This window comes from Hemitrygon akajei, chromosome 16 (assembly GCF_048418815.1).
Source record: "Hemitrygon akajei chromosome 16, sHemAka1.3, whole genome shotgun sequence".
Classification (NCBI taxonomy): domain Eukaryota; kingdom Metazoa; phylum Chordata; class Chondrichthyes; order Myliobatiformes; family Dasyatidae; genus Hemitrygon; species Hemitrygon akajei.
In genome coordinates this window covers 19,233,901-19,247,469 of record NC_133139.1, presented here as the reverse complement: position 1 = coordinate 19,247,469, position 13,569 = coordinate 19,233,901, and the positions used below count along the sequence as shown (strand labels likewise).

Here is a 13,569-nt window from a genome sequence, read left to right as displayed (position 1 = left end):
GTAATTTGAGTTTCCTCACTGATTTTCTGATCATGAAAAATGCAGGAAGAAAGCTAACACTCACCTATTTATATGCAAATTATATTGATCCCTCAGTATTTCTCGTTTATACCCATGTACCCCTGTTAGGTATAACCACCATTTATGGTGATCGCATTTTTGCTCATTGTTCTTTTTAATATAGGTTGGTGAGTTGCACTATTAGTAGTTGCTATGGTGACCAGTACACACTGGAGATATCAGGTCTACAGTGGGCCTTATAGTCACCTTGAACATCATGATTCATTGGGCCTGAGGGAAATCTGTGATGATTATCTTCAGCAAAAGGACGGTCTCTTTCACAGAAGTCGTTCCCACATTTTACGAGTTGGCTCAGGAATGCAATCTAGTTTGCTCACCTTTGATGAACACAGCAATAAAAGCACTATAGTTTAATTTCAAACTTGCCATATTATTCTCCATGAAAGGTATTGGATGTTCTTTATAAATCTGTGATACATCATTCTCCAAGTTCCATCTTTTGATCATATACAGAAGTAGGGGTGTTAACACTCTGGTATTCTTGGAGCTTAGTGATTAGTTTTAGGGGATGAAGGCTGAGTTACAGTTTGTTATGTTTTGTAACTTTAAAAAACGTTAAACTAATTCGAAGGAAGATAAGGAAGTCCAAAATGCAGATCTAACTTTGGGTTTACTTTAAGCAAGGTGTGCATGTATCATGTGATAGTGTGATAATGTATGCAATTCATGTATTTCTACATATGTATAACTTGTAATGAACAAGAATACATAATCAAACAATATTTATACAAGATTACTCAAATATTACTGAAATATTAAATACAGAACATAGTCAATGGAGAACATCCTGATGAATTTATCCTCAAAGTTCAAAGTAAATTTTATTATCAAAGTACATATATGTCACTATATACAACCCTATGATTAATTTTCCTGTGGGCATATCCAGCAAATCTATAGAATAGTAACTATAACAGGATCAATGAAAAATCAACCGGATTGCAGAAGACAACAAACCGTGCAAGTGCAAAAATAACTAAACTGCCCAGATGTTCCAGAACTGAGTGAAGAGCCAGTGAGATGGCATCTGCTGTGGACCTGTTGTGACGGTAGGCATATTGGAGTGGATCCCGGTCACTCATGACCAACCTCTCGAAGATCTTTATGAAGGTGGTTGTAGGTGTAATGTAGATAACATGACACCTAATTCACACTTAATACCACCCACACGCCGCAAAGTGTTAACAATTAGATGATTCATGTCCTTTGATAACCCAGGCGCCTGGAATGATAAATTAATGAAACACAGTGCAGTCGTTTAAAAATTTTAAATCAGACTTCAGCAGCCTGTGCTAAAGGCCATAAGTCACAGTAGCAGAATTAGGCCATTCGGCCCATCAGTCTGTTCTGCCAGTCGATCATGGTTGATTTATTTTCCCTCTCAACTCCATTTTCAAGAACATATAAACCTCCTGCTTTAAGTTAAGCCCAACGATGTGGCATTCACAGCCATCTGTGGCAATGAATTCCACAGGATTCACCATCCTCTGGCCAAAGAAATTCCTCCTCGTCTCTGTTCTAAAGGGATGTCCTTCTATTTTAAGGCTGTGCCCTCTGGTCTTAGACTCTCACAGTGTTAGAAACATATTCTCTTCAGCTCTATCCAGGCCTTTCAATATTCAGTAGATTTCAATGTGATCGCCTGATTCTTTTAAACTCCAATGCATACTGACCCATAGCCATCAACAGTTCTCATACATTAACCCTTTTATTACTGGGATAGAGTTCATAAACTTCTCCAATGCCAGAACATTCTTCCTTAGATCTGGGGCCCAAAGCTGCTCATGTGGTCTGACTGATGCCTTATAAAGTACTAGCAGTCTATATTCTAGTCCTCCCGAATAGATCATGCCCTTTTGATGTACAGCAATTTTTTTTACTGAATGAAAGAATTTCTAGGATAACCATAAATGTGTCAATGATAGAAAAGTGCAGCTTTCTGTAACCACGAATAGTAACCACTTCCTTTGAAGACGCAGGTCAGAAAAACATAGCTTCCTCATGTAATCTGGGGGTACAAAACTTGAAATAGTTTCTGTTTCCTTTGCCCCTTTTTTAGTGAAGATCTGAAATTAAATCTTGGAAATACACAGTATGGTATTGAAAAGAGTAAAGTCCTCTTTAACCTATTGGATAGGTAAGAAAAGGTCATTCTTCTGAAATGATGAATGAGGGGGGATTTCATTAAAACCTATTGTATATTGAAAAACTTAGAACAGATGTGGAGAGGATGTGGGGGAGTCTAGGACTAGAGCGCACAACCTTAGAATACAAGGGGGCATCCCTTTAGAACTGGGATGAGGAGGAATTTCTTTAGCCAGAGGGTGGTGATCTGTAGAATTCATTGTAATGGACAGCTGCAGAGGCCAAGTCATCGGATATACTTAAAGTGGAGGTTGATAGGTTCTTGATTAGTAAGGGCATCAGTGGTTATGGGGAGAAAGCAGGAAATGGGGTTGAGATAAATGATGTGTTGGCCATGGTGGAGTGGCAGAGCAGACTCATTGGGCCAGATAGCTTGGTTCTGCTCCTATGTCTTAATGTCTTATGGTTTTATGATAACTTGACTTTTGTAGTCCCCTATCATTTTTTATGAATTGAGCTTTCAAAGACATTTTGTTTCATAGAATTTTAAATAGAAAATGGGTAACAGTTCTGTAACATCTTTGGTGTGGTATAGACAGCTGGGTGAGTTGATAAATGGAGTAGGAGGAGATGTGGCTCGAGCATAATTAGCAATCTAGAATAAATGTACAACTGGCAAGCTTTGGTGCTCCACATTCTGTCATATTTTAAGTCATCAGTGAAAAACAGAAGGAGGTGGATGCTAAACGGGTAACTTTTAATGATCATCCAAGAAGAACTAAGCAGAGGAGACACAAAGAGGCTTGGAAAGGACTTGCAAAGTTTAGCATATTGGATGGCTGAAAGCTCGGATGCTAATAGTGAGACGTGGTCACTAAAGGTTGTCCAAAAGACAAGAGCTGGAGGGAGCTAAGTGACTCAGACTGGTGGCAGTTACAGGGATTAGGGATGTTATTAGAAAAAGTCAGTCCTTAAAGTGGCCTTATTTAAGCAAATGACTTCATACCAAGTTTAAAACACTTCAGAAATCTTTGAAAGAAGCAACATCAGGTGTGGAGAGAGAGCAGGCGTCTCATATGCAGAGGCCATGTTTAGTATGATATATTTATTTAGAGGCACAGCACGGTAACTGGACCTTTAGACCCACCCATGTGACCAATGAACTTACTAACCCGTACATCTTTGGAATGAGGGAGGAAAGCAGGACATCAGAGGAAACACACACGTTCACTGGGAGAACGTACAAACTCCTTACAGACAGCACTATGAATTAAACCCAGGTTGTTGGCCCTTTAAATCATCTGCTAACCGCTAAACTTTCAGCTTATGTTCTGTAGCGGTTAAAGGCAATGGTTTTCCATTTGGCGCATGTTTCATTTGGATAAGGGCTTCAGTATTACAGGCCTCACTGTACTAGCCTATTTTTTAAATGTAATGCTCTGCAAAGTAGCTTTGGTACTAATAAATGTCATTGGAATATTTCAATTCCCACGTTGACTTCAATTGTAAAGTGCATCTAATCTCAGAGGCTCAGTAAGTACTCGTTCAATCTTACTTACTGCCCATTACCCCATTAGGAATTAGAGCAAAAATGAAGGTCCTCCATCTCTGGCGGTGTTCAGGGCTTCCTTCATCGTGTCAGTTGCTTCCTCTCAGTTTTCACCACTGTCAGTCATGCAAGTCCCAGGTGGAGACTCAGGAATACCACTGCACTCAGATGTAAAAGGGTTCTTCATTGCTGTTTCCATAACAATATTGTTTTACCAGTCAGGGTTGTTAGCCCTGAGCTGAATCCCTGAACCACTCTTAGTCTGGCTTCTACCCTTTGACCTGTTTGGCATGGGTGACCCTACCAAGATCCAAAGCACAAGGCACTTACGCCAGCCAACATATCTCTCTGGGCCATTGAAGCATGCAAGCCTCCAAACCACGACAAGGTTATGGTCTTCTTGGAGGAAGTATATCATCTGGCAGGTAAATTATCTCCTATTTTTGGCTGAGGAGCCTAAAGAGCTGCCATCACCGTCTCCAATAGCCCCAGACATGATAAATTAACAAATAGATAGATAGATAGATAGATAGATAGATAGATAGATAGATAGATACTTTATTCATCCCCATGGGGAAATTCAACTTTTTTTTTCCAATGTCCCATATACTTGTTGTAGCAAAACTAATTACATACAATACTTAACTCAGTAAAAAATATGATATGCATCTAAATCACTATCTCAAAAAGCATTAATAATAGCTTTTAAAAAGTTCTTAGGTCCTGGCGGTAGAATTGTAAAGCCTAATGGCACTGGGGAGTATTGACCTCTTCATCCTGTCTGAGGAGCATTGCATCGATAGTAACCTGTCGCTGAAACTGCTTCTCTGTCTCTGGATGGTGCTATGTAGAGGATGTTCAGAGTTATCCATAATTGACCGTAGCCTACTCAGCGCCCTTCGCTCAGCTACCGATGTTAAACCCTCCAGTACTTTGCCCACGACAGAGCCCGCCTTCCTTACCAGCTTATTAAGACGTGAGGCGTCCCTCTTCTTAATGCTTTCTCCCCAACACGCCACCACAAAGAAGAGGGCGCTCTCCACAACTGACCTATAGAACATCTTCAGCATCTCACTACAGACATTGAATGACGCCAACCTTCTTAGGAAGTACAGTCGACTCTGTGCCTTCCCGCACAAGGCATCTGTGTTGGCAGTCCAGTCTAGCTTCTCGTCTAACTGTACTCCCAGATACTTGTAGGTCTTAACCTGCTCCACACATTCTCCATTAATGATCACTGGCTCCATATGAGGCCTAGATCTCCTAAAGTCCACCACCATCTCCTTGGTCTTGGTGATATTGAGACGCAGGTAGTTTGAGTTGCACCATATCACAAAGTCCTGTATCAGTTTCCTATACTCCTCCTCCTGTCCATTCCTGACACACCCCACTATGGCCGTGTCATCAGCGAACTTCTGCACATGGCAGGACTCCGAGTTATATTGGAAGTCTGATGTGTACAGGGTGAACAGGACCGGAGAGAGTACGGTTCCCTGCGGCGCCCCTGTGCTGCTGACCACCGTGTCAGACCTACAGTCTCCCAACCGCACATACTGAGGTCTATCTGTCAAGTAGTCCACTATCCAATCCACCATGTGAGAGTCTACTCCCATCTCCGTTAGTTTGTGCCTTAAGATCTTGGGCTGGATGGTGTTAAAGGCACTAGAGAAGTCAAGGAATGTAATCCTCACAGCACAACTGACCCCCTCTAGGTGAGAGAGTGATTTGTGCAGCAAATACGTGATAGCATCCTCCACTCCCACCTTCTCCTTATACGCGAACTGAAGAGGATCCTGGGCGTGCCTGGTTTGTGGCCTCAGATTCTGTATTATCAGCCGCTCCATGGTCTTCATAACGTGCGATGTCAAGGCAACAGGTCTGAAGTCATTCAACTCCTTTGGTTGTGGTTTCTTCGGTACCGGGACAATACAGGATGTTTTCCACTGTCTGGGTATTCTTCTCTGCTCCAGGCTCATGTTGAAGATGCGCTGTAGTGGTTCTCCCAGCTCAGTCGCACAGGCCCTCAGTAATCGTGGGGAAACTCCATCCGGTCCAGCCGCCTTGCTGGTACAGATCTTCCTCAGTTGACCTTCCACCTGTGCAGCCCTAATCCTGGGCGTGGGCAAGGTCTCCTGTGAGTGGCTATTTTCCTGTGAGGGAAGTAAGCCTGGTGTGGATTTCTGCGGTGAGGATGAGATTGAGCTGTCGAACCTGTTGAAGAAGTTGTTCAGCTGGTTCGCTCTCTCCACATCTCCACTTATGTTCGCCCCCCGCTTTGCACCGCATCCGGTGATGATCTTCCTCCCATCCCACACCTCCTTCATGCTTTTTTTCTGCAGCTTTTGTTCTAGCTTCCTCCTATACTGCTCCTTTGCCCCCCTTATCTGTACTCTGAGTTCCTTCTGAACTCTTTTAAGCTCCAACCGATCACCATCTTTAAAGGCCCTCTTCTTCTGGTTTAGGAGGCCTTTGATGTGACTAGTGATCCAGGGCTTATTATTGGGATAGCAGCGAACAGTTCTAACAGGGACAACTGCATCCACACAAAAGTTAATATAGTCCGTTGTGTATTCAGTGACCTCCTCAACGCCCCCACAGAGCCCCCCTTGCAGTACATCCCAGTTAGTAGTACCGAAGCAATCTCTCAGGGCCTGTTCAGCTTCAGGAGTCCACTTCCTAAAAGAGCGTGTGGTAGTGGGATGCCTCATCACAATTGATTTATATCTGGGCTGTAACAAAACCAGGTTGTGATCAGCTTTCCCCAATGAAGGCAGTATAAACCAAGAGATACAAAAGAATGCATATGCAGAAACCTAGAATAACAAATAATCTGCTGTAGGAATTCAGCAGATCGAGCAGCATCTGTGAGGAACAGATTTACCAATGTTTTGAATCGAAACCTTCAGGGTTTGAAACAAGGCAGAACCTCGAGTTCCTCAGGTTTTTCCAAATATAAACAAAACTTTCACTGCCTATACCATTCAGTGGCTGACGTTGTAAACTTCAATTTGTGGATATTGAAAGAGGTTCGGATTAGGTCTCCTGGTGATGAGCATCATGTCAAACAGCAGAGAATGTTACAGATTGGGAAAAGACTTGTTGGATTGTACTGCTACGTTAGTTCCCTCACGTAGGGGGTAAATGACAAAAAAATAAAGTTATTAGATCTAAAATCAGCTCATGGCAGGCAAGTCTGCAATTTATAAATTCAAGCAGTGTGAATTAAATTAACTTGAAAGGCCTAGATAGAGTGGATGTGGGGAAGATGTCTCCTATAGTGAGGGAGTCTAGGACCAGAAGAGGGCACAGCCTCAGATTAGAAGGACACCCCTTTTGGAGAGAAAAGACCAGAAATTTCTTTAGCCAGAGGGTGGTGGATCTATGGAGTTCATTGTCACAAATGGCTGTGGAGGCCAAGTTATTGTGTATACTTGAAGTTGAGGTTGATAAGTTCTTGTTTAGTAAGGATGTCAAAGGTTAAGGGGAGAAGGCAGGAGAATGGGGTTGAGAGGGATAATAAATTAACCATAATGGAATGGCAGAGCAGATGGTCCAAATGGCCTAATTCTGCTCCTATGTCATATGGTCTAAATTAGATGACTATTTTGCTCCTAACATTTTGTTTTCATAACCAGAATATTAATTACCAATACCATATTTGTCTGTGGATGGGATTTTGAACTGAGTATATTTCTCACAGAATACAGTCTATTATGCAGCAAAATCAATCCAGTCATTCTGTTTAAAGAGCAAACAAACTACAGCAACATTTTCCAGTCAAAGCAGTGTGATCTTCATAACCAATTGCAATGAGTGGAGGCAGGTTCGTTATGAGCATGAAGCAAATCTCAGTCATTTCCAACAGAATAGTCACAGTATATGAATGATATACAATCACCTTTGCTCAGACTGGTGTGCCATTTTCACTAAATGTATCCCGTTGCTTTAGTGTAAATGAACTGTGAAGTTATTGGGTTTATTTTCCCCAGTTCCCCTCATTTCTGTTTTGAAGATACTATCAAGTACGTTTTCTCTGTTAGGTTTTGGAAGAACTCAGGATGTCTGGGTCAACATCTTCTTACGACCACCTTGTAAAGCAAGTCGAGGCACTGAGGAAGGAGAACTCCCACCTTCGGAGAGAGTTGGAGGACAACTCCAGCCATCTATCAAAGCTGGAGACGGAGACTTCAGACATGAAGGTGAGGACTTTGTTAATTGGTCCTTTGGTAACCTTAAGGGTTTTAATTTAAATACACTAAAAACATGTTGAATGCCAGTTCTGTTGACTTTGCAGGGACAAATTGTTCAGATGCTAGAAAATTACCCAGGTAATAATTCTATTGAAATGCCATTCAGAGGAATTCAGATACTCATTTCCATCCCTTTCAGAAGTTATTATGCAAATTGGGTAGCTGTTATATAACCAAAGATGTTGAAAATAGTTTTAAATTTTTTTTTATCCTAATCATGAAAACTTAAGAAGGCATCTACTTTCAATATTGGTATTGAAACACAAGGTTTCCTATGTTGGCTGGTGGTTCACATTAGACAAGCAGCAGGACATGTATGAGATTTGTAACTTTTGATGTGATTTGAAAACTTCTTTCTCCCCAGTTTCTACTTTCCTTTTCCATCAACTCTCCCCGTCTAACCATCTGAAAGCTGCTCATGGCTGAGAATTGAACTGAGCTACCTATGCACAGTTAGCACAGAGAGTAGCACAGCCTAGCCTGACCCTTTCTCCTCACCTCACCTGCTTCCTTGCACTTGCATTCCCTGCATTATAGATGTGAACTTTCACTTCTTTAACTTGGAGACACTAGAGCTGGTTAGAGCATTCCATTTGCTGAGATCATGGTCTCTATAGCTCACAGACAGTGAAGTAGGATCCTGGAAGATATGGAACAGGGGAAAAGATCTTGTCACTCTTCCTCATATTCCAAGGTTGGGGCATAGGGTGGGAACCCACACCAATAATGATTAATTACGTAGCTGCCTCAAGAGTAGTATATGACACCTGATTTTAAAAAAATAAGGATAGCGAGTAGAAGAAATAGGAAATAAGAGAATTGTCCTTTTGCATTTAAAAAAACAATTTCTTCCCCTGCAATCACCAAATGATCAATTTATAACTGATTTTATAATGGAGGTCAATCCGATTGTTAACATGCTCTGTAACAATAACAGAGACCAATGATTGCAGACACCTCTCACTTGAAACCCTTTTCTCCTTCCACTGTACATGCCTCCTGCTGGCCCGGAAATGTCGACAGAAGTAACAGAGTCACTACACAGTTGAACCCCAGTCCCATTTCCACCTCGTGCCCAGTACAACCAAACAGGCCACAGAGAGGCACAGATGTAACATCTGAGCCACCAGGAGATTTGTGTTTGAATGTCTGCCCTAAACCAAGAGACAAAGAGACTCTTATGCAGAGTAGTGTGGTGCCATGCACTTTACTAAGAGGAAACAAAAGATGGATTATTTCCTAATTGGATAGAGAGAAATGAGTGAAGTCTGGAAGGATCTACAATATATGTTTTTAGTACGTGAATCACAAAAAAATAGCAGGCAGGTCCACCATGTAGTTAAGAAGGCAAATGAAATTCTAACCTTTATTGTGAAGAAGTTGGAGTTTCAGAAAAAGAAGCTTTGTTATAGTTGTGTAGAATGTTTGTGAGGCCACACCTGGAATACTGTGCACAGTTTACTCCGTCTACAGTGGATTCTGGTTAATTGGGCCATCGATTACTCAAATAAGTATTTGGGACAACTCTTAAAGAACAAAAATAAATCTAGAAAATAGCTGGGATTCCCTTTGTTTATTTGGAACACTATGCCGCTTCACTGGGGCAGGAGGCTGTTGCTGAACAGTTTTGAACTAGCTTTAGTCACATGCACTTGTGTGGTCATTAGACGTGACACTGTGCTTTGGGTGAGCAGTTTTTAAACAGCATCAGTTGCATGTGTTTATGTTTAAAAAACAGTGATTTTTGTCAGAACTGTTTTGCTCACTGCGGTTCAAGCATTCAGGCTTGGAGATATCAGAAATGACCGGGAGTGAAAATGAACAGATTGGACTACTTCAACAAGTGAGAAATTGTGAAGAATTTGAAAGTATCAACAATCATCCTGAATGCTACCTTTTCTCCCCGCCGGACATGCATTTCTCTCCTGTGGCTCGAAGTAGGTGTTGGCATGTGATAGTGGCCACTCCCTGATACACCACTTCGACAGGTGGGCTAAACCAGGTGTTGGCAGTGCATCTCATACGCCGGTGAGAAGGGACATGTTTGTCAGCATGCAAAGTCAGCTCTGGTACACTGGGCGGATGAGATCAACAGTGAGATCCAATGGCCAGGGAGGTGATTCTGTAATGTTTCATGGACAGCGAAGTGCATGACAAGGCAAAGAAATCATAGTCATCTACTGTGACAACTACTTGTAATACTAGACCGGGACTTCCGAGGCTGACAAAGTGTAATTGTCCCAGTGCAATGACTTTTCCACTTCAAAGCTGTCCTGCACAGGATTCTTGTAATTGTTGCATATGGCAGACAACCACCAGTGTTCTAATTTGTTCTGTATTTAATTTAGATACATAATTTGTTACTCAGTTAAGTGAGTGAATAGCTTGTCTTTTTGTACCTTTCTAACTATTTCCTTGAAACTTCGGCAAATTGGGGCAGCTAGTTAATTGGGCCAAGATATACTGGTCCCGATGTGCCCCAATTTACCAGAGCCCACTCTATTGGCATTCAAGGCAGTCCAAACAAGATTAGGGTGAGGGAATTGACCTAACAAGAGAAGGTAGAGTGTTTGGGTCTGCAATCCTTGGACTTTAGAAGAATGAGGGGTGACCTTCAAACATGTAAGATCCTAAGGAGGTTTGACTGGGTATTTTCACTAATGGGAGAGATATAAACAAGGGGACAGAGCTACAAAATAACAGGGTGATGCTTTAAAACTGAAATGCAGAGAAATTTCTTCTTTCTGATGATAGTGAATCTCTGGAATTCTCTGCCCCTGAGAGTGGTGGAGGCCACTTTGTTAGAAGTATTTAAGGTGAAGTTGGATAAATATCTGAAAGATATAGGATTTGATGTAGATGAGGAATGGTGTAGAAGAGAAATTGAGGCCAGCATTTATCACTCATCATCATATTAAACAGCAGAATGGACTCGGTGGCTCCTAATTTCCTGTCTTCTTGGGTTAGAACACAGAACATAGAACATTACAGTACAGTGCAGGCTCTTCAGGACACAATACTGTGCTGACTTTCTAACCTACTCTAAGATCAATCTAATCCTTCCCTCCTACATACCCCTCTCTTTTTCTATCATCCATGTGCCTATCTAAGAGTTTCTTAAACGCCCCTAATGTATCAGCCTCCACCACCAGCCCTGGCGGGATATTTCACACCCCCACCACTCACCTTTGATGACCCCCATACTTCTCTCCAATCACTTTAAAATTATGCCCACTTGTATTTGACATTTGCACCCTGAGAAGACATCTCTGGATATCCACTCAAGCTATGCCTCTTATCATCTTGTACACCTCTATCAAGTCATCTCTCATTCAGCTTCATGAACATTTAGATAAGATCCAGGTTGACAACAGCTGTATTTGCATCTTTAGGTCGCCTTCCGGAAGACCACAGTATGATTTATATTAAAGTGCCACTCCTACTAGCACAAATGCTAGATGGAAACTCTTACTAGCACAAATGCCACATAATTGAGCCATTAGTTTCACATCTTCAGTCTATTGAGAGTAAGCAATCTGGCTGAACGATTCCATTAACTTGCCATGACATTAAGTGGTTTCTGATGCTAAAAAAAGAATTGTGTTGGTTTGTTAAGTCTACATTGTGCTCGAGAAGGAGATGGGAGACAATTCACCTCCATGCATTAAGAGAGCGTCTTGCTGGCCCAGTCTTCAAATAACGCAGTCATGAGTTGTGTAGTCGTTAGCGTGACATGATTATAGCTCAGGGTGTGAGAGTTTGGAGTTCAATTCCAGAACCACCTGTAAAAAATTTGTACGTCCCCCTGTGACTGTACAGGTTTCCTCTGGGTGTTCCGGTTTCCTCCCACAGTCTAAAGACGTATTTGTTAGTAGATTTAATTGGTCATTGGAAATAGCCTTGTGATCAGGCTAGTGCTAAATAGGTGGGTTGCTGAGCAGCTAAGCTCAAGGAGGTGGAAGGGCCTGTTCTGCCCTGTATCTCTAAGTAAAATAAAATATAATCCTAAAGGAGAAAGTGACCAGATTTTGTAGAACATTTGTACTGGCTTTGGTTTATTATTGTCACATGGCTTTGCCCGTGGTAGGTCAAGTCTAACCAGTCTATAGAGTTCTTTGAGGAAGTTACCAGGAAAATTGTTTCAAAGGTTTTAAAGGAACATTTAATGTCAGAGAAATGCTGAAATGCATCCTGAAATGCTTTTTCTTCACAACCATCTATGAAAACAGAGGAGTGCCCCAAAGAATGAATACCAGTTAAATGTTAGAAACCCAAAGTCCCCCCCCCAAGGCCCCCCTCCCTCCCGCGTGTAAGCAGCAGAAAGCAACAATCCCCCCCTGCCTCCACTGGCGAGAAAAAGCATGAGGCAATGAATTGGATTAGACATAAGCTTAGTTGGAGAAGCCAGAGAGTGGTAGTAGATGGTTGCCTCACTGACTGGAGGCCCGTGACTAGCGAAGAGCAGCAGGGACCAGTAACGGGTCCATTGTTTTTTTTGTAGTTCAAATTTTTATTATTACTTCATTGTTGTTTGTCATCTATATCAATGAACTGGATGATAATATACCTAATTGGATCAGCAAATTTGTGGGTGACACCAAGATTGGTGGTGTAGTGGACAATGAGGAAGATTATCAGAGCTTGCAGTACAATCTGGACCGGCTGGAAAAATGGGCTGCAAAATGGCAGATGGAAGTTAATGCAAATAAATGTGAGGTGTTGCACTTTGGTGGGACCAACCAAGGTAGGTCTTACACAGGGAATGGTAGGGCACTGAGGAGTGCAGTAGAACAAAGGGATCTGGGAATACAGGACCATAATTCATTGATAGTGGAGGCACAGGTAGAAAGGGTTGTAAAGAAAGCTTTTGCCACATTCATAACTCAAAGCACTGAGTACAGGATTTGGGGTGTTGTATTGAAGTTCTACGAGACCTAGTTGTGAGTCCTAATTTGGAGGATTTTGTGCGGTTCTGGTTACCTACCTACTGGAAAGATGTCAATAGGGTTGAAAGAGTATAAAGAAAATTTACAAGGATGTTGCTGGGTCTGGAGGACCTGAGTTATATAAGGAAAGATTGAATAGGTTAAGACTTTATTCCTTGGAATGTGGAAGACTGAAGGGAGATTTGATAGAGTTATATAAAATTATGAGGGGTTTGAGGGGTCCAGTGAGCTACTCATCACTTGATTCAAGAAAATTTTGTGTTATTATTTTGGCCTACAAATTTTTAATGCAGTTGTTTTCAATTTATGGATCCTTTCTCTGAATATTACTACTGTATCCATGGGACCCCTGTCAAATATCATGTCACTGCCTGAGAAAAGCCATCTCTGGGGCAACTCTTCCAAATATCAACACACTCCCTCAAAATAGCATCACCTGCTCAGGAGTATACCTTAACAATATCACAACACTCTTAGGTGCACTTACTGAAGGAAGCAGATAGAGTCACTGCTTTTGTATCATGAGGGCAATGGCCTTTACAAAAAGTGCAAAATACCCAACAAGTTTGAAAACTGTTTTAAATTCTAAACTCACATCCCCTCCAAGTCACATACCACTCTGTCAGTCCTTCGTCATTACCAAACCTGAAGGGCCCTT

General features: G+C 41.8%; 1 protein-coding gene across 1 annotated transcript in view; it reads left to right on the top strand.

Annotated features, from left to right (window-relative positions):
• Nucleotides 1–13,569, top strand: part of apc2 (APC regulator of WNT signaling pathway 2) — a 246,097-nt gene that overhangs the window by 75,217 nt on the left and 157,311 nt on the right. Inside the window, exon 2 of the mRNA XM_073068331.1 lies at nucleotides 7,756–7,914. Within this exon, the coding sequence (XP_072924432.1) occupies nucleotides 7,756–7,914 (159 nt within the window). The remainder of the gene's footprint in view (nucleotides 1–7,755; nucleotides 7,915–13,569) is intronic.